General features: G+C 48.4%; 1 protein-coding gene across 1 annotated transcript in view; it reads left to right on the top strand.

Moving 5' to 3' along the window:
* Nucleotides 1-26,864, top strand: part of RB1 (RB transcriptional corepressor 1) — a 1,321,361-nt gene that overhangs the window by 1,131,721 nt on the left and 162,776 nt on the right. The window contains exons 20-21 of the mRNA XM_086934987.1: nucleotides 16,632-16,777; nucleotides 17,261-17,365. Of these exons, the coding sequence (XP_086791113.1) occupies nucleotides 16,632-16,777; nucleotides 17,261-17,365 (251 nt within the window). The remainder of the gene's footprint in view (nucleotides 1-16,631; nucleotides 16,778-17,260; nucleotides 17,366-26,864) is intronic.

The raw sequence follows: 26,864 nt of genomic DNA, 5'->3' as shown, positions 1-26,864 counted from the left end.
GTTCAAAGTCTCTTTCAGCAGTGGGGAAAACACTGGTTTGAGCTGTTCACCATCGCAGAGAACACGCAATATCCCTGGTTTTGCACGCTGGAATTTCCAAGGTGACTTTCTATCTGAGGCACTTTTCGTATCTAGTGGAGCTGTTAAAATTGAAAAAGTAGATGCTAATATGAAAAACGATACATAGCAGAGCTGGAACGTATGACCTGTCATGTCGGGTGTTGCCTCCATAATCTCTGTCCAGTATGCTTCGACTGCCAGACACGTCCATACCAGGTGGAGGACGTCTGCCCCCAAGCACCACAGCATTTACATCTAGTGTTGTCTGTGTGGTTATAGAACTACTGGGGTCAGGTACACTCTATGCACTTATCTGTAATGTATTAATCAACACTTTCCATTAGGAAAGATCTCTTTGGTTTGTTGGCAGCAGTACTGCCACAGCTCATCTGTGATTTCCTGACCCAGATCCCTTGCCCACTGTATCCACACCGCCTCTATTCTCTCCCTGACAGCATTGAACATTCTTACAATGAATTTGTGTGGGTAAGGTTTGGTTAATAGGATTGTCCGCATTGGCCACTCCAGGGGCTCCTCAGGGAACATGTCAAAAAGACGGCAAACTTTATGTGAAAGCTTGATATTTGTAATCCCGTCTATCAAAGTGGTAACAGAGTCACCTACTTACTCCTGATATGTTTTAAATCTATGCTCCTGGAATAAGTGTTAATTTGCTTCCTACCGGGGGGAGCAGTAGAGCGGCGGGGTGGTCCAACACGAGCAAGTGGTAGTGTGCTGTGGGTATATGGGGAGAGTAAGAGTTAGGCACCGAAACCGCACATAGTGAAGCCAGCCGAGTCCATGCCCATGCGGTGCACCTCACGGGTATGTCTTTTGCGTGATAACCTGGTATATTAGACATAGGGAGCTGCTTGTATGGGAAGTGGGTGTACCTGTCCCTGTTCGAGGTTGATGTGCGAGACATGTCTGCTGTTATGATTCCAGTGATGCTCAAACTGCGCCTATGCAACCAGGTAATAAACTTCAAAATGTGGTGGTGCTAACCATCCCCTGTTATAAGGGAGTCTTAATGTGTGCCAACTGAGCCTGGGTTGCTTGCCTGTCCATGCCAGCCTGATCATGAGCGAGTGTAATTGGGTAAAAAATGCCTAATTTGATAGGATTGGAATGATTTGGAACTGGTAGAGAAGTTTTGCCAATACCACCATCTTCAGGGATATCCTGCCCACCATTGACAGCGTTGAGGTGATCCAGCGTTCAACCTGTGTTTGTAAAATCTACAAGTAGTTTCCATTATTCTACCGGAGTATAGTCGAGTTATCTGTGTGATGTATGTCTTGGTGGCGGACAGGCCCTGTTTGCCATTGTAACTGGTGAGGGAGTCTTGTGACTCCTGTCCAGGGTTCTATAATGGACTTCGACCACTTTATCTGGAGCCCAGCCTAGTGGCCATAATGCATAACTTCATCAGTGATGGACCCAAGTTTACTTCGGGGTCTCTGACCACCAACATTGCATCATCATTGTACATCAAAAGCAATGAATAGGAAAGTCCCATATTGATTCCACACCTACAGTGAAATTCCTGGAGGGCGCCGACCAGGGACTCCCCAGCAAGAGGAAATAAAATAGGGGACAGCCCTGTCTCGCTGCCCCTGCTAACCTGAAACGCAGGAGACCCTTCACCATTAACTCTAACTCTTATTCTAGCCACAGAGTCTGTATAACTGAGCTTGACCCATTTTACAAACTCTCTACCAAGCCCCATTCTGTCCAAGACTTCCACCGGAAATGTCCATTCAACAATGTCAAAGCACTTAGCAGCATCTAAAACGGTGGCCGCCACCTGTAGATAAGGTTTAATGTTCGAAGGTTGTCCACAGTGGTGCGACGTGGGATAAACCCAGACTTTTCAGCAAAATTAATCTGGGCATCAAGGGAAGAAACCCTGTTACTTTTGTGTGACAGAGAATGTTGTTGTCTCGATCTTTCCGCTGAAGAGTGTCTTGCCTGCTTCTTCGACGGCTATCTCGACGCGGACGGCGAACAGTCAGGAATCTGTCTCTTTCTGGACTCTGGAGAGATAGATCTTTGCCGTTTCCGGTGTTCCTGATGAGAGGAGGGCTCTTGGAAGCTCCCAAAGAAACTTTAATGATGATTTTTCCCTCTCTCCAGCAAGGCATGGAGCCTAATCCTCTTTTGTCCCAAAGGGTCCGTTTTGTAAATTGCTGACAATAATTGCAAGTATCAGGCTTGTGTGAAGATGGAAGACACGCGATGCACACCGAGTGCGGGTCAGATTTTTTCATCTTTTTACTACAGGAAGGACATTTGTGAAATAATGCTGGAATTCTGACAGAAAAAGATATGGCAAATTGTCTGAAAAGATTAAGAAATATCAACGTCGATGTCGAGACCTACATCGGGCTCGAAATATGCTGGTCCAGAAAGACCTGACTAGCACCTGTCGACGTCAAAACTACCTATCGACCGTGAGAAACATTCCGCCGCCTTCTCGGAGGTTGGCGTCGAGGGGTCTGCCGGCGAAGACTCTGCTCATAGCTTGCCGACTCGAGACGCTCACCGTCGAAAAAGCCGACGCCAAAGAAGCGCCAAAGATGATTGATGTTGAAATCTCCGGTCCGCCCGCATGGGCGTTCGACGTAGAGTACACCGCTGAGATCGCGGCGACTAGGATCTTTCATTATCTCGCCGCTAAGGAGATCGACGTCAAAGAGGACACAGTCGGTGTCTTCGTCGAGGCATCAGTCGACGGCGAGAGACAAAAACCCTTTATTCGTCTCGGAGGAGGTGATAGAGAGGTCAAGGTCGACGTTGAGTTCAAGACGTTCGACGTCGAGAATATCTTCATCATCCCCGGGCATTAACATTGTCAAGATTTCGCCGGACGGCTCTCCGGCTGCGGCCAAAAAGTCACTTCCTTTTAATCTTTCGCCAAGATGGCTGGAAGGTATCGGACATACGACAACAGGGGGTGTTGGTCATGGAAGTCCTGATTCGGATTACTCTCTCGCACCTACTCACAGTCGAGTTTCCAGGGGTTCTCCAACGACATCATCGAGGGTCTCTCCGGAAAAATCCCCAGAAGGTCAAGGTCCCCATTCTCCCTCCATACAAGTTCACGGGAACGGTCTTGCTCACATCATGCTTCCTCTCCCAAGAGGAGGAGACGAAGATCACCAGCGTGGTCCACATCCACCAGATCTTCGATCAAGCACTATTCGCCAACTCTGTCTGCAACACCACCATCCGGAGTGTCCTCGATTGAGGACATTTGAACCTTCAATGACCTTCTCTGCAGAGGGGCCAAATAGTTCAATGTCAGTATGTCGGCCCCGACGGTCACCACATCCATTATCTTTGAGACTTTACACCATCAATCGTCAACCAGGTCTCTGCTGCCTCTAGTCCCAGGCCTCATAGAGCTGCTATGCAGACTTTCTTAACTCCTTCCACAGTGGGCGCAGTACCATCTCGTATTGCCAAGAAACACAAAGCACCGGATCAAGACCCGCTTTTCCTACGTTCTGATCCCCCACCAGACTCTGTCATTGTGGCGGTGGCCAGGAAGGCGCACTCTGGGACATCTTCCTCGTCAGTCTCTCCCGAAAAAATATGGACTCACTGGGCAAGAGGATGTGTAATACCTCTGCCTCAGTTATGAAGGTGTCCAGCGCCTCAGCTCTCTTAGGGAGGTACGATAGGTCTCCAGCAGGACTTTCAGGAGATACTGCAAGAAGGGGGCTTGGTGGCGATCCAGATGATAAGTGCATTTGCAGACTCATCTGATCTAGCCGCATACGGCTATTCGCACAGCATCTGTCTCACAGGCCTGAAACCAGATGCCCAACGGAGGATTGTCAACCTTCCGTTTATGGGTCTTCGCTGTTTGGGTCTCATGCGGATGATGAGATGGCCAAAATGAAGACTGAATTGGACACTGTGAAGGCCGTTGGTCTAGAGAAGCAGAAAGAATTCAGAAAACGCTTCCACCCCTACGACAGGCTCTCCTCCCAACAGAGGGTTCAAACCCCTCAGTAATGATCCCAGAATCAGCCGCAGCAGAGGTCGCAATTCCCTGGTAGAGGGAGAGGAACCAACAGGCAGCAGGCTTCAGCTGCTGAGCAATCAGCCAAACAATGAGCAGAGGCTTCCTCTGTGCCAGTTAGCCATTCCGGTAGGCGGAAGTATCACTTTTCTTCTGGAAGAGTGGGGATCAATAACAAACGACAAATGGGTGCTGAATATTGTTCAAATGGATATTTGTTGAGGTTCAAAGCCCCACCTCCATCAGTTCCTCCTCAAAGACGATCCTACCAACATCACCTACTGTTGCTAAGAGAAATGGACAGTCTTCTACTAAAAAATGCTATAGACTATGTTCCAAAGCAACAGCAAGGACAAGGAATGTACTCTCGTTACTTCTGGTAGAAAAAAGATGACCGACTAGAGAATACAGACCAATTCTCTATCTGCGGATCTTGAACAAATTGATCCTCAAGGAAAAATTTCAGATGTTGGCCCTGCACTAGATTTTTCCTCATCTACATCAGGGAGACTGGTTGTGTGCTATAGACTTGCAGGACGCCTACTTCCGTATCCCAGTGTCCTAAAGGCATCTAAAGATTCTCCGCTTTCAAGTAACCCATCAGCATTTTCAATTCCGAGTTCTACCGTTCGGGTTCAAGTCAGCCCCCCAAAAGAATCCATTACCTGGCGCCTCACTGGATACCGCAAAGGCAAGCTTGTGTCCTTCGGAAGAGAGGTTATCATCAATCAGAGACAAGGATCGCGATCTCCTCAGTGCACGTCATCCCACAGTAAGACAGGTTTCGTCACTGTTGGGCTCCAGGGCCTCTTGCGTATTCATCGTCTCCAATGCCAGATTGAACATGCGTCCTCTGCAGCTGTCTCTGGAGAACCAGTGGATGCAAGTCCATCAACTCTTGGGTCCGATCAGGCTGCGACTTAGTCGCCCCCTTAAGGCGGGTGTCATCCAGGCGCAACAACGATGCTAACCGTTGGTTTAACGAGGAACTGAAGGCTCTTAAACTTAACGTTCGCCGTGCGGAACGCTCCTGGAGGCGACACTACTGTCCGAACCTCAGGAACCAGTACATCACCCTTCTGGCCTGCTATAAAAAATCTATTTTGGCCACTAAGAATGCCTACTTTTCCTCTAAAATTCTAACTGCCGAAAATCAGCCCAGAGAAATCTTCACCATTGTGCACGATCTCGCATACTCTGACTGGGCCACCCTTAAACCCTCTCCTTCCCAGCATCTATGTGATTCCCTTAATACTTTTTTCCTAGATAAAATCTCCAACATAAAAGCAAATATCCGCTCCCCCTCCCCCTCCTCTGTTGACCTCCTTTGTCCCCCCGCCGAAGCATCTCTTGACTCCTTTCCTCTTCTTACAGAAGAATCTTTTCTTTCCCTTCTACCTTTGGTTAAGTCGGGCTCCCCTTTAGACCCTTGTCCTGCTCACATTCTTAACCAGATCTTTTCTGCCTGTGCATTGCCCCCTCTCACCCTTCTCAATAGCTCACTATCACAGGGCATCGTCATTCCACCTCTCAAATCAGCCATCATCCTGCCCATCCTCAAAAAACCTGGCGCCGACCCCTCAGTACCTATCAACTATCGCCCCATCTAACTTTTGCCTTTTTTGGCGAAGGTACTGGAGCCCCATGTAACCAGCACGCTCAGTGCCTTTGTAGAGGAGAACAGGGTATTAGCCCCCCGTCCGGCTGGGTTCCGCCCCGCACACTCCACGGAGTCCGTAGTGCTATCGGTCCTTGACAACCTCAGAGAGGGCATGGACACTAACCATCCCCAGGACCTGGTTCTCCTTGATCTCTCCGCCGCCTTTGACACGGTTGATCGTGCCATCTTACTTTCCCGTGTCAGAGCGGCGGGGATCGGAGGCTCCGCCTTGGTCTGGCTGTCCTCCATCCTGAGAGACCGCACCCAAGCAGTGCGCTTGGGTGACTTTTCGGCGGACTTCCGTGCGGTTCAATGCGGGGTTCCACAGGGCTCCTCCCTTTCCCCTCTGTTATTTAATTTGTATATTGCCCCCCTCATCTTCGCCCTCCAACAGTTGGAGGTCTCCGTCTACAACTATGCGGATGACCTCCAGCTCATTTTTTCTTTATCCGCATCCCCTGAGTCCATGTCCAACTTTCAGTCTGTCATGATGTTCATCCAGGACTGGATGAACTTCAACCATCTGAAGTTAAACCCAGACAAAACGGAGTTGGTGCTGACAGGTGGTTGTTCCAGTCCCTGGTCTTCTCTCTTCTGGCCCCCCTCCTTAGGTCCCCCTCCCACTCCGTCTTCCTCTGTAAAAACTCTCGGGTTCAAATTGAATGATCAACTCTCCCTTCACTCCCAAGTCAGCTCGGTGGTGTCCTCGGCTTTCCTCTCTCTCCGCACTATCCGCAAAGTCTCTCGTTTTTTTTCTCTCCCGGCCCTTAAACTCATAGTATTGGCGATGGTTATCTCCCGCCTGAATTACGGCAATGCCCTTTATTGCGGCATGCCCGCCTACAGTGTGCGACGACTCCAGCTAGTCCAGAACCAGGCGGCCCGCCTGGTATACAACCTGTCCAAATCCCACCACGTCACTCCTCTCCTCAAATCCCACACTGGCTCCCCATCCGAGAAGGAGCTCTGTTTAAACTGGGCTGCATCACCTTTAATGCCCTGTCCGGCTCAGTCCCTGCCTTCATCTCTTCAGAAATCCAATCTCATGTCCCGGCCAGGCAGCTAGGCTCATCTGTCCAACAACTGCTCCTAGTTCCTCGTTTTAAACGTAAAAAATGGGAAGGCTCCAAATTCTCCACGCTTGCACCTGCATTTTGGAACTCTCTCCCGGTTCACCTCAGATCCTGTGCCCAGTACATACTTTTTCGTAAGGCACTAAAACCTTTCTTTTCACGCATGCCTTTTCCCCATAAGCTCCTTCCCTTGTTCTCCCATCTTCCATGCCCCTCAGATTTTCAGTACCTTATAGCGCCATGAAACCGCTTGGTGTACGCGCGCTTAACAAATATTTTAAACTCAAGTCTCGGGTCGCTGGGAAGACTGTGACTCTACCTCAATCGGCCAAGGACTCCATCAGATGGTGGATGAGGCGGTCACACCTGTTAAAGGGAGTCCCATTTCATCAAGACATTCCCACTCAGACTATAGTCACGGATGCTTCCCTGCAAGGTTGGGGTCCGCACATAAGGTCTCTTCAAGTAAAAGGTCTCTGGTCGGAGACAGGACAAGGATATCACATCAACTTCCTGGAGTTCACCTGGCTCTCAAGTCGCTGTACCCTTCTCTCCAGTCCAGCTCCCTCTTGGTTCAGACAGACAGCATCACAACAATGTATTATCTGAACAAGCAGGGGGGCAAAAGGTCGAGAACTCTCTCTGGAGTCACAGACCATCTGGAAGGGGCTTCTTGCAAGGGGTCTCAGCATAGTGGCCATTCACCTTCCGAGTTCCATGAACATCCAAGCAGACTCACTAAGCAGGGACTTTGTAGAAGCGCACGACTCGGTGCTAAACAGCGAAGTCACACAAGACATCTTCTGACAATGGGGAGTGCCGGACATCGACCTCTTTGCAGACGCGGCCAACACCAAAGGCCCCGTCTTCGCGTCCAGGTTTCCCCAACCAGGATCACAAGGGATTGCCCTTTTGATAAACTGGTCTCAGACATTACTGCACGCCTTTCCACCGCTTCTGCTGATTCCTGCAGTGATCAACAAATTTTACAGGCCCAACACCAGAATGTTCCTGATAGCTCCAGAGTGGCCGCATTAGTGGTGGTACCCGAACCTTCTACAATTATCCGAGATGCCACACCGGAGGTTGCCTTGCTGTCCAGACCTGTTGTCCAAGAATGAGGGGAGAGTGTTTCATCCCAGTCTGTCATCCCTCAGATTGACAGCATGGCTCCTCAGGTCCTTCAATACGGACACTTAGACTTACCAGCGGATTGTATGACTATCCTGAAGGAAGCCAAAAGACCTTCCACCAGAAACTCCTATGCTTTCAAGTGGAAACGGTTCTACTTGTGGTGCATGGACAATGCTCATGTTCCGATGCAGGGTAAAGAGCAGGTACTGTTGCCATACCTACTACATTTCGCCAAGTCTGGTCTGCAGTGCTCTTCGATTTAAAGTACATCTAGCACCTATCACTGCATACAGGAAGTCCCCTACACAGGTTTATTTTTTACAAATACTAGTGGTTGAAGATTTCCTTTGAGGGAATAAAAAAAAGCTTATCCCCCTCCCCAGTGAGATTGCCATCTCCTCCTTGGGATCTCAACATAGTCCTTCCAAAACTTATGGGTACTCCTTTTGAGCCGATTCACAAGGCTTCTCTGCAACATTTATCCTGGAAAACTGCCTTTTTAGTCACCATCACTTCTGCCCGCAGGATTAGTGCGAACCAGGCCTTGTGTTGTAGAGAGCCTTATACAGTTTTTCATGCCAACAAGGTGGTTATGAGGACCCATCCGAGTTTCCTGCCTAAGGTGGTCTCGGATTTTCGCATCAATCAGACTATCACTCTTCCCACTTTTTGTCCCAATCCCACTACTCTCCAGGAGAGGTCCCTCCATTCTTTAGACCTCTAGAGGGTTTTGAACTTTTTTCTAGACAAAACTTAAGTCCTTGAGAAAGACGGACCGGTTGTTTGTCAACTATGATGCCATAAATACCGGTTCGGCAGCTTCTAAAAGATCCATCTCTAGATGCATAGTCTTATGCATATCTTTGTCCTTTCAACTAGCTAACAAGGTTCTTCTGGGCAAACCCAAAGCACATTCTACCAGGGGGAAAGCCTTTATAACGGCCCTCCTGAGAAATGTTCCTATGTCAAAAATTTCTAAAGCAGCGACTTGGCGATCACTTTATACCTTCACCTGCCACTACTGCTTGAATTCTGATACACAGGCGGATGCCCAAGTTGAGCAAGCCTCACTAAGAAATGTATTTGCATGATGTCATGTTAAGATGCGATGTTACCTGTTCCTAAATACTGTTTGCTCATCCGCAAAGTAGTGGGTATGGGCTTGCTACTGTATTCAGTGCTTATGACTATAGATGAGTATCCCCTGGAAGAGAAAGATTGGTTACTTACCTGTAATCCTAGTTCTCTTCCAGGGGTATACTCATCAAACTCATAAGCAACCCTCCCACCTCCCCAGATGTGCGTTTATAGTATATTAATGTAGTGTTTGCATCTTATACTCTATGTTAGAAATGGGATTTCTGGTTGGCTAGGGCTTGCCTCTAAGCCAGGCAGAAACAACAACTCTAGTCAGGGCAAGGGAGTTACACGCCAAAGATAACCCCTGCTCGCCCCCTTGGTAGCTTTGCACGAGCAGTCGGGCTTATCCCGGAGGCCATGTGTAAAGCATTTGCGCAACCCACACAACAACAACATACTAGGCACACCACAAAAGGAACTCCACACAAGGTTATATAAAAAATGGCCTTTGTATTGTCATAAAACACATTAGAATGGTAATCACACAATATACACTGTGCCAACTGGCACTGGGCAATATTTACAGGGGATTATATACACATGACAGGGCCACTGGGGCCACTGTCAGAACAATCACTTAGTAAAGATAGTAAATGTAGAACAAATAATAGACGTAGAACACAACCAGTAATTACTGGAAAACACTGTACTCCGCATCATCCTGTAACCCAAACCATATTATGCACAGTATCACATTTAGGCGTGAAATACATTCTGCTCCAACCACACCAGCATAAACACACTATGCAATCTTTCTCAAGTCTAAACGCATTAGACCATAGCCTCCTAAGCAGAACTCCCATTAGGGGTATGCCTCACAGTAGGGAATAATCTCACTAGCATAAACCACAGTAGGCAAATAACCCCCTACCTACACCATATTTAGAGGCATATATCACAGTATAGAACAACTCAGACATAAACACAGTATGCACAACCTCATAATCATAAGACCATATAAGAGGCATAAATCAGGGTGCGTAAATCCTAATACATGCATCACATTTCCTAGCACCACATAGATCACACTAGGGTCTGGTGCCCTACAAACCTAACAGTCCCCCTGGCCAACTGGCCTTCTCAAAGGGGCTCAAATGTGCGGTGTCCAAAGTGTCAGGGCGGCTGCCAAGGCAGCAGACTCCATGTGCGCAATAGCGCAGACCTAAATGTAGCAGCTGGCACTAAGTGCTGTGCAGCTGTGAAAGTACTGGGGCGGAGGAGTGTATTTCACGCCTATCTCACTAACATGCCCCCAAAGAACTCTGGGCCTAAACGGAGCAGCTGACGCTACTTGCCATGCAGCTGAGATGTCAAACGTGGGCCTGGGCACTCACCATGCTCTCTGGACACATTGGCAGAAATGTACAGCTGCCCGCGCTGGTGAGGCGCAGTTGGGAACAAACAGGCCCTGGCACAACTGTGCCCTCGGGGCCTCATTGGAGCTCTGCAACTGAAATTACCCCCTCGGTGCCGCTGCCCTCTGCAAGCGGGGCAGCTGAGATGAACAAAGTGACCGGGCCCTGGCACCTCCGTGCCCTCGTGGCCCCCTGGGATGCTTTAAACAACTGGTCCCCCACGTTGGAGCCACACAGGCTCTGAACTCAAGGCCTGCCTACAATGGAGCGGCCCTCGGTCATGTGGGGACACTCAGGAGGTAGGCACCGGCACTTATGCCTCGATATCCTCTCCACCCCAGCCCTCTTCACTCACCGGGCTACGGGGCAGGCTCTCCTCGTCCTCTCTCGGCCCGCTGCTTCTCATGTACATGGGCTTCCCTTCGCTCACGGGAGCCCTGCGCTGTCATTAGCGGCCTCTGCTGCCTTTCCACACTTCACCCGGCCCCCTCCTGGGACCCGGGACTTGTCCCTGGCACTCGGGGAGGCGGGGTAGGCTCCTGTCTTCAGCTCGCAGCCCAGCTTCTCCTCAGCACACTCTGGGCTTTCCTCAGCTCATGGGAGCCCCGCTTGGGATTTGCTGACGTCCGGCCGGCTGCCCGCCCATGTCCTAGGCAGACTTGCCTAACTTCCGTGTCGCTGCGCGATCGCGGCGGACGTTTTCTTCTTTTACATTCATGGTGGCAATGAGGAGCAGGCTCCCTCAGAGTTTAAACATAAAAATAAGCAGGTGGTCACCCGCTAGGGCAGACAACGCGGGGTGAGCACTCGCATCAAAAATCAGAATAAGGCGGGGTGGGCACCTGCTGTTTCCTGCATCACGAGGGAATCCCTCACATCGGGATTCCCTCTCAAAAGGCGGCAGCTCAGTGCTGCGCGGCCCACTCGTTCCCCTTCCTCCTTCAAAATAGAAGATATCGCTCCCGAGGCGCTAAGGCAACAAGAAGCCCAGAAGGTCCTTAGGATTCAAGGGGGGCCAGGCTGGGCCCAGGGAGGCAGCCCTCCTGGCAGGTCCTCCTGGGCCCCAGCAGCCGCGCGCTCCGCAGTCTTTGACTCAGGTATAGAACAACTTCATGGGGTCACAGCCCCTATATTTATATCAACCAAAGTCTTTGTTCTCAAGAGTCACAAGTCACTGAACCCAGCCAGAACCAGTTTGGTGTGGTCCTGGGGCACTTTGTTTACAAGGCTGCATCCTGCCTTTCTGGAAGAGGGGGTCTGCTATCAGACGCACAGTGTGAGCTGGAGCCATCATTCACTCATACCAGGCACAGCCCTGCTCAGATCAAAGGGTCACCCATCCCATGTGGGAGACCCGCGCTGCCATTGGCGGCCTCTGCCGCCTTGCCACACTTCACCCGTGCCCCTTACTGGGACCCGGGACTTGTCCTCGACACTCTGGGAGGCAGGGGTAGATGCCTGTCTTCCTCAGCTCACAGCCAAGCTTCTCCTCAGAACATGTGGGGCTTCCCTCGGCTCATGGGAGCCCCGCTCGGGATTTGCTGACGTCCGGCTGGCTGTCCACCCATGTCCCAGGCAGGCGTGTCTGACTTTCTGGTCGCCGCGCGATCGCGGCAGCTGTTTTCTTCTTCTCCTTTCGTGTTGGCAATGAGGGGTAGGATCCCTCAGAGTTTAAATATGGATTCACCCACATCAAAAATCAGCATAAGGCAGGGTGGGCACCTGCTGTTTCCTGCATCACGGGGGAATCCCTCACATCGGGATTCTCTCTCAAAGGGCGACAGCTCAGCGCTGCGCAGCCCACTCTTTCTCCTTCCTCCTTCAAAATAGAAGATAGCGCTCACGAGGTGCTAATTCAACAAGAAGTCCAGAAGGTCCTTAGGAATCAAGGGGAGCCAGGCTTGGCCCAGGGAGGCAGCCTGCAGGCTTTGGATCAGGTACAGAACAACTTCACGGGGTCAGAGCCCCTATATTTATATCAACCACAGTCTTTGTTCTCAAAAGTCACAAGTCACTGAACCCAGCCAGAACCAGTTCGGTGTGGTCCTGGAGCACTTTGTTTACAAGGCTGCATCCTGCCTTTCTGAAAGAGGGGGTCTGCTATCAGACGCACAGTGGGAGGTGGAGCCATCATTCACCTTGCCAAGCACAGCCCTGCTCAGATCAAAGGGTCACCCCTCCCCATACTACAACTGCTGATTCTGTTTAACCCAACTCTGGCTCAACCTGCCCTGTCTTTCCCAAACCAGACATGCAATTCACATCAGGCAGGCAGACACATAGCACACAGAAATGCCAACTTCTAAAAGTGGCATTTCTCACTTAGTCATAATAAATCTGCGCACACTATTGTGCAGAATTTATTCTCACAATTTCATACATACCAGACTTGACCATACTGCTACTCTCATAACAGGAATTACCCAGGACACACACTGAGCAGGGAATCCCCCATGCATTCCTATGGGAGAGCAGGCCGCTCTCACTAAATGTACCACAGAGGGTATGCACTTTACTTTACAGTGCTAAAGTGCCCAGAGGCCTAAAGACTACTAACTACACAGAGACCTGCAAAAAGGGCCAAGCCCAACATTAAGGTTGCTATAAGTTAGTACACAGTAAAAAAGAATTGACCTGTCACCTGTGGTGCATGATGGGAGCAGAGAGGCTCCTGGAGGTCTTAAAGGCACGGTGTCCAAGTTTTTGGAAACCTTAAAGGCAAGGTGCCAGTTTTTTACTGTACTATGATGTTTATTCATCTATGCAGCCTATGGGCCAACTGCCTGCTATTACCTGTTTTTCCTTTCTGAAAATAAAGGTTTCTTGTAAAAGTTTTTATTACAGTGAATGTTCTCTATTACAAAGTGTATGTAGGAGATTATTTTTAGTACAAGAAAAACCTATGTGATTTCGGCATTTTGCCCTATTGGAATTATGTTAGGCTGCATATTTATGTATTTATATACATGTATATATGTATGATGTGGAAGTGCTGGGCACTTGTGGTCCCCAACATACACATATATATGTATATTTCTATATGCTCCGGAATCCCGCACATGGGCGGGGATTATTCAGTGCTTATGACTTTGATGAGTATACCCCTGGAAGAGAACTAGGATTATATGAAAGTAACTAATCCTTGTCAAATATTACAGAAATACTTTCACATCCGGTGAAAAAGCGTAAACTATAATAGACCCATCTTTTTATGTATAGGTTTAAACAGATAATGCCTCACAGTATATTGATATTTCACAAATGAGTGTCTAACATTATGATATTTTGAATTCATGATTACAAAAGCTATTCTTTGCTTATGATGGGAAAATTTGTTGTTTAGTTTTTTTTAAATGCTGCGATATAGATTGATAGTATCATAAAATAACTTCTATAAAAGCACACAATAGTATTTTTTGGGATGCTTTACACAATGTATGTATGCTTGTGGAACGAGTTGCATATTGGATGATTGTAGTTTAAACAATAACTTACTTATTGTATAAACCTTCGTAACAGTTATTTCAATTACTTATACATTATGCATAACCGATGACACCATTACCCAGTTTAATGGTACTTAGTCTAAAGAAAGAAATGGCGTGCTGTCACTACCAGGATTTAAGAGTGTGAACCGCATGTCATACCAGATGTCAGCTGGGAGCCTTTAAACTTTCTAAGCCATCTTGCCAGCAATAAAAATATTGAATCTTACACATGTCTAAAATTAATCAAGGCTTGCAAATATTGAGTACATTAACCCCTGCTATAACTATGTGTGTGTTTAAAAAAAAAATATATATATATATATATATATATATATATATATATATATATATATATATATATCTTTCCACACTTGTGCTCCTGCTGCCACGCCAGGCCCTCAATCCACAGCCAACACACGAGCAAGAACACGGAAGACCCAAAGTGCAGGTGAGTTTTTATTTTGCAGTACACCACGCCAGGATAACGTTTCGCCCTACACAGAGGGCTTGGTCACATGGCGCACTGAAAGAGTTGCGTGAATTTAAAGTGCTAGTGCAGAAACAACGACATCACTGATTGGTTGCAGCTTAATTAGTGAAAATATACAACACAATTGTAAAAGCAATTCTTTACAAGTGTTCAACGGGCAAAAGCGGCTGTATTGGGCCAATACATGATAATACCTGTTTAAATACAGTTTCATTATCCGATAATATATATGAGAAGTTGTAAATGGAGGACCATCTGGGTATTCCCACAATGCATAGTAAGTTTAAAAGGTTACATATTTTTAAACAAATTTCATGTATTTACAGTTTGTACAAAATTTTGTAGCCGCACCACTGTGCACGACCTGGCTATTGAGTAATCACTGCATATAGCTATATATATATATATATATATATATAGCTATATATAGATATATCTATATGTATACACATGAAAAAAACAAAGGTTACAGGAACGTAATAGTTGAGTTTCACTTGTACAAAACCAGTGAAATTCAGCAGTTCTAGTTCTCTGAGCTAACTATAACTGGCGCCCCCACAATGCACTGCTTGTGACCTCACATATTACATCGCTCATGACATGGTCAGTGATATCACTGAAGACATCTCAAATGACACAGGGCACCCAATCTTATCTGTTGGGGGCCGTGGGAGGAGCCTCAAGGCCCCCGCGGTCCTTGCCATCTCCCTGCATCCTGCGGAAGCCCGCATTGCTTTTGGACAGAGGTAGCTGCTAATATGCAGCTCCCTCTGTCCAAAAGCAATTCCGCTCTGCTTTCAGTAAGCGAGAGCATTTTCAATGCTCTCGCTTCCTGAAAGCGGAGCAGTGTTTGCTATGGCTTGGCGGGAATGTCTTGGGGGACGGGAACCCCAGGACATTGTTGGAGCCTGCCCTGGGGGGTGGTGGTCCTCAGGGCATTCTACAGCTCCATGAGGCCCTCTTTCAAGAATTTAGCCCTAGGGAGGTGGTGGGCCCCGGGACCAGGGGTCTGCAACGGACCCCCTTAATTAATCTGTTTTTGCCCCGGGGAGGTAGTGTTCCCCTGGGCTGCAGGTGGGGCCCCCTCCTCTTTTTTGAAAATTAAAGCCCCGGGAAGATAGCACACCCAAGGGATTCATGCGACCTCCCCTTCCCCCGGTCTTCTATTAGGAAAAGCCCCGGAGAGGTGGTGGTCGCCGGGGCAGTGGGAGAGGCAATATGGACCTCCACCAGCTTTTTCAAAAAGAACAAGCCCTGGAGAGGTGGTGGTCCCCGGGGCAATTGAAATCAATATTACATCTTGTTCGGTGGGAAGTAAAGGTTTCAGTCAGTATACTTACATCTTCCAATTTCCATTCCATACAGTTAGTACATATCATACTCTTTCTTCCTCTATCCCAAGCCGTTAATATTTTTAAAACCTTTGATGGACCTTTTGTAACGTGTTGCTAATTGTATAATAGACATCACACTTAAGCTTTTAATGTTGTTTTAAGTTTATTTATACTATGAAAAATAGCATTCCATATCTTCCTTTTTGTGTTGATGCAGCTTTACGTTTTTGAATTGTTTATATGGTTTATGGTGGAGAATTGTACCCTACTGGCAAATCAAAGTTAAGTAGGCTGCCCTTTGTGCTGGAGTCTATATAACCAGGCTTGGTGAAAAACTTTACCTCTCTCTAACTGAAGACGGGCAATATTGCATGAAACCTGTAAATCAGTGAAATACACTGTGTTAGATGATTAAACTAAAAATTCCCTTCGCTTTTTGTAAACTTTATAGTTGCTTTTTAATTCACAATGATAATGTCTTAATAAATATTTTTATTAACTAAACAAACTAAGGTCAACACATAGTTTTGTAGTCACCGTTTCCTTTGGTAGGAGTATCAAATGTTGAATAAAGTGCGCCTTTTAGCATGGATTAAAGATGGTGTATTTACAGAATATTTTAGATAGAACATCATTAATGATGACATTTAACTGATTTAAGGCTAGTTGTTTCAAATATTTTCATGTTCATGTTTGTGAATATGCAAAATTATTTCACTTTGTAAAAAAGAATCGGCCTCTATTTCTTTTTTTAAATACCATATTAAAAGGTAGCACATGATGCAATTAACATTTGTGTGATGCAATATATATTTGCAGTATTGCAGTTTAAGAGTTAGCCTTACTGTTTTTTTTTATCCAACATAGTTTATCGGCTGGCTTATTTGCGAATGAACACCCTTTGTTCAAGACTCCTGCCTGACCATCCTGAATTAGAGCATGTAATCTGGACACTTTTTCAGCATACGCTACAAAATGAATATGATTTAATGAAGGATCGACATTTAGATCAGGTACCATTTAATTTTGTGCAAAGGTGTCCACTCCCATCCCGCCCAGCCAGATATCTGTCCGGCGCTGTGAGGCTTTCTAAGCTCTACCTCTTGGCATTCTCCTTCCTTTCACAATTCTTCTGCTTCTTTGTGCCTGTGATGACTTGCAGTTCTTCCAAATGGCCTGACCCCGTCCATGTCCGGTCTTCTACACTGCCTCTTGCCAACCATACTCACTGTGAGAACTTTCTACAGATTCTTCATGTCTTATCAACTCTCCTTGCAAATAGTCCTTCCCGTTGTCTTGCCCATCTTTAGCCGGTTCAGAGTTCTCTGCCATTTTCTTGCCTGCCCTGCTTCCTGTGAGGCTGCTTTTCTTTTCTGCCATTCCGGGGGTGGGGAGAAAAGCAGATAGACTGAGGAGTTCATTTTGCCTCCCACCCTTTGGCCCTTGATGTTTATCTCTATTTCTAATGTCGAATGTTTTACCATCTTTTCCCTTAGATTATGATGTGCTCCATGTATGCCATATGTAAAGTAAAGGCAATAGATCTGAGATTTAAAACCATTGTTACGGCTTACAAAGAACTCCCGAACACAGACCAGGAGGTAAGGAAACTTGCGTGTCTGATTATTATCCTATTCTTGTTACAACTGGAATGTTAGTCTCCTACTGCTTAAGTTTGTATATTTTGTATTTAAAGGAATATATTGCTTTCAGTTGTTAAGTTCTACTAAAATTAAGGCTGGAAAGTTAACAAAGGATGCTTCTTGTAGAACACACCCCTGTCTATTTTTTTTGTTTGTTTTTTATGTCCTCATTCCGCCCACTTTCTTGCTAGTACAGCTCTTACCTCTCAGAGAGGGCTTATAAAAATGTCCTCGCAAAGAATGCTGCTGCTTCCACATTCATCTCCCTCATGTCTTAAGAAACAGAGGAGAGCCGGGACCACAGCAAATAGGCTTAATCATTGGACCAGGTAGGTCGCTCCCCCCCACCCCCGCACAGCACCGCCTATGCCTCCTTGCCCAGCTGCCGCTGCTGAGGAAGTTCAAGGCCCTACTCCACCCGCAGGCTACCACCTGCGCCTCATCCCTGGTGGCCAGTGGTAGGCCGTAGGTTTGCTCATCCTCCATTGCTCCCGTTGTAGTGACTTCATTTTCATTGTTGTGTCTGTGACTGCTGTTGTCTGTTTCCCCCGCTGCCTGTACGTGGTCTGTGCCCGTTCTCTCCCTCTGTTCCCCTCGCTGCCCATGTCTCTCTGCCCGGTGTCCCTTCTGCTCCCCTCGCTGCCCCCGTGTCTCTCTGCCCGGTTTTTCCTTCTGCTCCCCTCGCGGCCCCCGTGTCTCTCTGCCCGTTTTTGCCTTGTGTTGCTTAGCTGCCCCTGCATTTCTGTGCCCTTTCTGCCTTCTGTGCCACTCGTTTCCCTCCGTTTTTTGTGACCTTTCTGCCCTTTCATGTGACATTTTGCCTTCTGTGCCACTCGTTTCCCCCCGCTTTTCTGTGACCTTTTTGCCCTTATTGTGACCTTTTGCCTTCTGTGCCACTCGTTTCCCCCTGTACTCTTGTGACCTTTTTGCCCTTTTTGTGGCGTTTCTGCCCTCTGTGCCACTCGTTTCCCCCTCAATTGTTGTGCCCTTTTGCCTTCTGTTCCTTCGTTGCCCCTCACCGCCTGCTGCTGCGGCTCCTCCCCCTGACTGCCCATTCACTCTCCCGCCTCCCAGCTGCTCCTCACTCCCACCTCCACATACATGCCAGCCGCTGCGCGGTCATGCCGCTGGCACGCGGCAAGCCAGTCCAAGCCCAGCGCCAGAACCCCTTGCCCCCCGCACCTGCCATGATGACCGCCGCCACTACGATGCCAGCACTCTGGACGATCTCAACCCCGGACAGATCCACAACTGCTTCAAGGCCGCCTCGAAATGCACACACAGTCCCTTCACCTGCCGGAACTGCAGCTACACCAGCCACAAAGCTTACAAACCACCTGCTAAGAAAGACCTCAACCACCTCCGATACATACTACTGAACATCCGCTCCGCACACAAACGCGCCATCGAACTCTGGGACTTGCTCTACACAACCTCCCCGGACGCCGCCTTCCTGACAGAGACCTGGTTGAACAACTCCTCCGCACCAGACATCGCCATAGCCATCCCAGACAGCTACAAGATCACGCGAAGAGGCCGCAACAACGGAGTTGGAGGAGGAATCGCCATCATCCACAAGAACAGCATCAGGGTCTCTACTAGCACCGACGATATGCTCAGCACCGTCGAACAAATACATTTCCAGATCCACACAGACCCCAACTCAGCCCTCAGAGGCACCCTCGTTTGCCAACCCCCCGGACCACGCCCCCAGTTCAGCGACTTCATCGTCGACTTCATCAGCATGCACGCCCTGACCTCCACCGACTACATCCTCCTCAGAGACTTGAACTTTCACCTTGAGAACAACAATGACAAAAACTCCACGACCCTGATCGATAACCTAGTCAACCTCGGACTGAGACAACTCGTCCCAACGCCCACCCACTCCGACAGCCACAAGCTCGACCCAGTATTCTCCTCAAACCCGCACATCTCCGTCAGCCATACCACCGAACTCCTCTGAACCCACCACCGCTGCATCCACTTCACCTTCCAGAAACCCACCACACACCACCGCACCTAACAAACCCCCTCCCCGCCGCTGGAGCAAAATCACCGAAGACCAACTACATGCAAACCTCGCTCTCAGCCCACCCACCGAACCCTCCAACACCGACGCCGCTGCCCACAACCTCAGACCCTGGATCGAGGACTGCGCCAACACCCTCGCCCCGCTGAAGAAACCCCCCATAGAGATGTCAGCAAGAGGGCCAGCTGGTTCACCGCAGAACTCTCAGATTCCAAGCAAGCCTGCCGGAAACTAGAGAAGAAATGGCACAGTGAACAAACTCCGGACAGCCACGCAGCACACAAGGACGCCGTCCGCAACCACTACCACCACCACCACCTCATCAGGGCTGCCAAGAAGACCTCCTTCAAAGACCGCCTCGACAACAACGCACACGGCAGCAAGAAGCTCTTCAACATCGTGAAGGAACTCTCCAACCCCAGCTCCAACACCAACAAATCCCGCCATCGCAAGCCCTGTGCGACTCCCTCGCCACCTTCTTCCACCGTTAGATAGCAGACATCCACGACAGCTTCAACACCCAGACAGCCCCAACAGACAGCAACACAACAGACCCTCGGCACACCATCGACCACGTCCCCTTGCTAGCCTGGACCAGCGTGAGCGTCGTCTACACCATCAAGACCATGAGCACAATCCACTCCGGCTCTCCGTCAGACCCATTCCCGCACCACGTCTTCAACAAAGCAAGCAGCTCTATCGCACCCCACCTACGCAACGTCATCAGTCTCTTCCCTTGAGACCGCGACCTTCCCAGAGAGCTGGAAACATGGCGAAATCAACGCCCTACTCTAAAATCCCAAGGCAGGCCTAAGAGACCTCAAGAACTTCCGACCCATCTCTCTGCTCCCCTTCCCAGCCAAAGTCATCGAGAAAATTGTTAACAGACAGCTAACCTGTGCCTCAAAGAGAACGGAATCCTGGACCCTTCCCAGTCAGGGTTCCGCAGCAACCACAGCACCGAGACCGCATTGCTGCCACCGACGACATCAGGACCCTGCTAGACAACGGGGAGACTGCAGCACTCATCCTCCTAGAGCTCTCCGCCGCCTTCGATACCGTCTGCCACCGCACACTACGCGCTCGCCTCCACGGCGCAGGGATCCGAGACAAGGCTCTGGAATGGATCACCTCCTTCCTCTCCGGCAGAACCCAGAGCGTCCGCCTCCCCCGTTCCGTTCAGAAGCCTCCGAGATCATCTGCGGCGTACCCTATGGATCCTCTCTCAGCCCGACACTGTTCGACATGTACATGGCCCTGCTTGAACACGTCACCCGACAGCACGACCTCAACATAATCTCCTACGCCGACAACACTCAACTGAACCTCTCCCTCACCAAGGACCCCCTCACCGCCAAAGCCAACCTCCATGAAGGAATGAAGCCCGTCGCCGACTGGATGATGATCAGCCGTCTGAAGCTGACCTCGGACAAGACGGAGGTCCTCATCCTCTGCTCCAACCCGTCAGCCTGGGACGACTCCTGGTGACCAATGGCACTGGGGGCAGCCTGACCCCCACCGACCACGCACGCAACCTGGGAATCATTCTCGACTCAACGCTCTCAATGACCAAGCAAGTCAACGTTGTCTCCTCCTCCTGCTTCAACACCTCCGCATGCTCAGCAAGATCTACAGATGGATCCCAACAGATACAAGAAAGACAGTCACCCAGGCCCCGTCAGAAGCAGACTCGACTACGGAAACGCCCTCTACGCGCGAGCCCCGACCAAGCTCATCAATAGACTACAACGCATCCAAAATGCCTCAGCACGTCTGATCCTCGATGTACCACGACACTGCCACATCACCCCCCACCTGATAAACCTGTTTTTGTTCCCCGTCAACAAAAGGATATCCTTTAAGCTCCTCATCCACGCACACAAAGCACTCCACAAGACTGGCCCAGCCTACCTCAACAGACGGCTCTCCTTCTACACCCCCAACCGCCAGCTACGCTCCGCTGACCTCTCACTCGCCACCGTCCCGCGCATCAGAAGAACAACCACCGGCCGGAGATCCTTCTCCCACTTTGCCGCCTAGACATGGAACACCCTCCCACTGAGCCTACGACAGACCCAAGACCTGCTGACCTTCAGGAGGACACTAATGACCTGGCTGTTCGATCAGTAGCAGCCCCCATCTCCCCCCCCCCCCAGCGCCCTGAGACCCTTGTGGGTATGTAGTGCGCTTAACAAATGACTGATTGATTGATTGACCCACTTAGCTGTTTTCTCCAAACTGTATATGGTGCCCAAACCTTCTCCAAACTTCTAGCTTCACAAGCAATATCCGTTTGGCTCCTGAACTTAATGCTTCTGAGACAGTCCACCACAAGAGGAGAGCTTTTGGATTTCCATAGTCTACAAATCTCCCGCCTTGCCAATAATATCACATAAAAAGCAAAGTTTGTTATGGTGTGATTTACTTGTAGACCTATTTCTGAACATAGCCCAAACAATATAAGTTGTGAACTTACCTCTGTCCGTTGACCCGTCACTTCCGCTATAAGGCTGCTCAGCGCCATCCAAAAAGGTGCAATCTTTGGGCACTTGATGAACATGCCTAGCCTGCGACCAATACACCCTATATGTGGTAAACAGGTGGTTTCTCTTAAGTGAAGCAGGTTTCACCACTGTTCGTAAAATGGAGAAGGAAGATTACCATACTTGCATTAAATCTCCTTCCCCATATCCCTCTTCCCACAAATTCGATATATCCAGTGACGGGAGCTTCCGAAGCGAAGGGAGAGAGAGAGATGTGGGCTGACTCAGCTTAATTCTTACCTTATCGGACCAGGTGGCTTGTGAAGGGCTGTGGAGGCAGGCTGGGCAAGCCTTCAACGTTTTTGAGGTTGCAGGTTGGGTTTTCCTTCCGCTGTCTGTGAGCTGCGGTTTGCGGATGGGATCGGGTGCAGGACGGACTCTGCACCTCTGGGGCTGGACTTCAGTTCTTTGGAGGCGGTCACGGGCTGCACTGATTGTCAGCTTCCAGGTCGGGGGAGGCAGAGCTAGGGCGGGGCAGAAACAGCAGCGCTGTGAGGAGAGACCAGAGGTGTGGGAGCTTGGCAATGGCTGTATATTGGGGGTGAACTATGGTTCCTGTCCACAGAAAAATGGAGAGAGAAAGGGGTTGTTGCTGATAGCGTGCAACTGTTACAGACACAGCTGATATTGATGGAAAAGAATTTACCAGCACCACCAGAACAGGTACTCTCTACATCCCTATTTACATTAAGGGTTGTGTAGAAGGGCCAGGAGCGTATAGTACTGTTCCAAGTGTTCAAGTAAAGTGTGGTAAAGGTAATGGTGCTGGTAAAGGAGATACTCCAGCCATTGCACCACGAACCCCACAAGTCAGAAACGGGTATCAATTGAGGTCGGACGCTGAGAAGAAAGCCAAGGGGTTGAGAGCAAAGGAGAAGGTGGCTTGTGAGGGGATTACAGTCTCACCTACCAGGAAGGCGGGGAAAGCTGTGGGGAGGCCAATGCGCTGCAGTCCTAAAGAGGAGCGATTACTCCCAAAACGTCCCCCTCGCTTAACTCCTATTTCAAGATCATAGAGCAGACATGGGGCATAGTACCCGGGCAGAGGGGAGGCAGCGGTAGTGGAAGCCTGTTACAGGCTAGCTTGGGGTTGGAATGTTGAGTCGTAGTCCCCCTTAGTAATCGTTTTGCTCTATTAGATAGCCTGGCAGATGAACGTCAGACAGATGAACATCAGGATGGAATTAGTCCAAGACAATCCCAGGACATGGTTGGGACTACTGAGGTTACTGAGATACTCATCATGGATAGCCTGGGCCAGTCGAAGCTAAGTACCGGGGGTGAGGGGAAGTCGGAAAATCAGCTTGAAACCATCATATTGAATCTGAGGCAGGATATTCTCAAGAAATTTGAGATTTCAGAGGTCAATCAAAGAGGGATTTAGGAAAAATGTGTTGTGTTGGAAGAGAAGCTAGATAGTATTGTACATTGTACCGAAGCCCTCAAAAGTGAGGTGAAAATCCTATCAGCAGGCGTCTCTCAAAATACCCTGGACTAAGAGATCTTGAAATCACAAAATAAGACATTACAAGATGACGTGTAACACCTGGAAACTTATGCTAGGAGTAATAATTTAAGGGTTCTCAATATTCCGGAAGGCGCAGAGAAAGGAGATATAAAGGGCTTTCTCTCTAAATTACTAAAAGAAGGAATACTGCAAATGTAAATGTACATGTATTTATATAGCGCAAATCACCGACCCGGTATCTAAGAGCTTGCTTAGGGAACCCGTCCTAGTATTCCCCTGAGAGATAACCCCCGGCAGGGTATCCACAAGGTGAAAGCCAGGCATCCCACCACGAGGGGCCGTTGTGGAGATTAAGCAAGCTATTGCCCAGAGTCGCAGAGTGTGAACCCGTGAATCGAGTAGGCACCGGAGCGAGAATTGTCGAGTCCGTGGACATTTTAGGACTCAAGACCCCGCCGAGCCGGGAATTGAACCCTGGTCCCGGGCTGACCTCTGCTTCCAGGTCTGCCTCCTCTAACCAGTGAGCCACACTTCTCCACATCACCTGCAAGATAGGCCGGATATAGATCTCCTTAACGAACTTCAGAGAGTACATAGAGATTCCTTTAAACTGAATCCCAGTAGGAAGGCCCCTAGGAAACCTCTGGTAAATTTCCTTACATATGCGGTTAAAGAGTTGGTTCTGGGGTGCACATTGAAGGAAAATCTCCGAAGTTTGAGGACTTTAATTACCACGTGAGATCAGACGTAGGGAAGGGAACTGCGCAGAGACAATGGGAGCTAGGCTCCAGGAGCAAAGGGGATCAGGTTCCGATGAAGTTCCCGGCTATGCTGAGGATTATGTGGCAAAATAAAACGCACAATATTAGCAATCCAGAGGAGGTGGACTCCCTTTTAACCCGGATGGAGGGAACCTCAGCCATAACGTCTAGTTCAAGCGATCATTAGCTGTGGCAATTTAGTAGAATTCAAGGTTAATTTAAGTTTGTATAAAGGGTGTCAGCCCAATGGGTTTCTTTTTCCTTTTAGTGCACTTTTGAAATCTTTCTCTTCGGGGGTGGAGGGGTGCGAAGGGTGGATTTATCGCCTAGAGTCAGAAATGGGGGTTCCCTCAGGGGTGGTGGTGGGAGAGGCACATAAGGTGGTGGGAGCATGGGGAAAGAAATTGTCCTCATCTCGATAACTGATAAGCCGATTAAGGCTTTTCAAGGTCTCTGTCCGTGTGAGTTGGCCAAACAGGAGTACCCACAGGGAATATGCAAGAGTAGTAGGGTATGGAGAGATAAACCTGAATAAAATCCAGTTCATATCCTGGAATGTCAATGGATTGAGGTCTAGGAGGAAATTAGCAAAAGTAGAATCACTTGGAACATAAGGAGTGTGAGGCTGCTTTTAGGAAACTATGATGGGTACAGGACGTAGTGTGCTCTGATCAGAGAGGATCCGCTAGATGGGAGGCCCTAGTTGTTAGAAACAACTCTGATAGAAAGGCTAATAAAGTATGAATCTGACACATCTGATAGATTATTGGTAGGCAGCATAGAGATACAGGAAAAGCCGCTAGTAAGTGCCGCATATTATGATCCAAATTGTGACTCCCCAGATGCACTTATAAAACTGGAAGCATTTTTATTGGAAACCACAGCACCGATTATACTTGGTGGCTATTTTAATATAGTCCTGAGTACGGAGCTAGATAGAACATCTAAAGCAAAATATGTTAGCTCCCTTAAAACGTTCGCCTAGCTAAGAAATATGATGATGGAATTTAATCTGGTAGATGTCTGGCGTGGGAGGGCAGAGATAGGTAGGGGTTTTACTTTTCATAGCAAAAAATATGGCCATCATTCTCGTATTGATTAGTTCTTGGTGGACCAGGAGTTGTATAGTGAGGTGGAGGATATAACTCATACCCCTGCAGACCTTTCGGATTACTGGCCAGTGGTCTTATCCTTAAATTACCAGAAGTCGGTGGGGGGAAAGAAAGTGAACCTTAGCTAGGACCATTTTGTTAAGAGCAGAGGGTAGAATTAAATCTGGTGTCTAGAACCGCAGATTTCTTTTATTGCAATAGAGACTCTACCAGATTACAAACTGCCTGGGATGCATTTAAAGCATATATGCAGGCAATAATAAGTTCCAGCAGGCAAGAGATGTGCTCAGCGACAGAAGGATGCAGAAGTAATTACAGAAATTAAGATCAAAGAGCACGAACTTCAGAGGGCCTCGTTGGAGGGAAATGCTAGAGTAGCAGCATTTTGAAGGGTACTGGAAGATTTGCAGGCAGAATATGAAGCTCAGTTAGAAAGAAGAATTCAGGAGAGATGGAAGGTCAGTAAACTTCAACGCTTTGCGTATGGGGAAAAGTGTAGCGCATTATTGGCATGGAAGGCTAAGACTGATAGTGCTAGGAACTCACTTTCAAATCTAACGAATCCTGAGACTGGAGTATGGTTAAATACCAACGCAGAAATTTGAGGGGAAGCTGGGAGATATAGATGTGTAGTTTATATCAAGAGGATATACAGCCAAGGAAAGAGTCTAAAGAGGCTTGGTTAGGGACGATAGATCTCCCGCAATTAACGAGGGAGCAGAAGCGGGTTTTAGAGGCAGAGATCACAGAGGAAGATATAAGGGCACAATGTAGGAAATTGACCATTGGGAAAGCAGCAGGGCCAGATGGCCTTCCAGTAGATTTATATATCCAAATCATAGATGAACTGATTCCATTTCTAAAAGAGGTATTTAATGCAATATATTTGCAAGGGGGGAAGTCCTACTCCATTCTGGTCAGAAGCAGCAGTCGTCTTAATTTTGGAACCCAATAAAGATCCTGCAAGAGCAGATTGCTATGGACCAATATCGCTCTTGAATACTGACTACAACATCTTTTCAGGGATAATAGCTTCTAGATTTGCGCAGGTTATCAAGGGCATTGTACATCCAGATCAGAGAGGCTTTATGCCAGGGATCCAGTTGAATGAGGTCACATTCTTGATGATGGGAGCAATCGATATGTCAGAGACCCAGAAACTACCCCTAACTGTTGTTGCAGTAGACACAGCAAAGGCTTTTGATCAAGTGCATTGGATATATTTATGGGAAACCCTCAAGAGCTTTGTATTCCCACATAGTACAGTGAGGGCTGTACAGAATCTCTATCGCCTCCCTAAAGCCAGGGTGTTGGTCAATGAAGAGCTTTCTGACTGGTTCTCTATTACTAGGGGTACGAGCTGGGATGCCGCCTATCCCCACTACTTTTTAATCTCTACATTGAGCCCTTTGCACAACAGATCAGAGCAGATTCTAAGATAATCCACTTTAAGTCATCCGGGTTTGTGGTAAAACTAGTACTGTATGCGAACGACCTGACCCTGTATACGACCAACCCGTAAGCTGCTATTCCTATCTTGA

This window comes from Lissotriton vulgaris, chromosome 8, assembly GCF_964263255.1.
Source record: "Lissotriton vulgaris chromosome 8, aLisVul1.2, whole genome shotgun sequence".
In the NCBI taxonomy this organism is placed as follows: domain Eukaryota; kingdom Metazoa; phylum Chordata; class Amphibia; order Caudata; family Salamandridae; genus Lissotriton; species Lissotriton vulgaris.
This window is presented reverse-complemented; position numbering and strand designations above follow the sequence as displayed.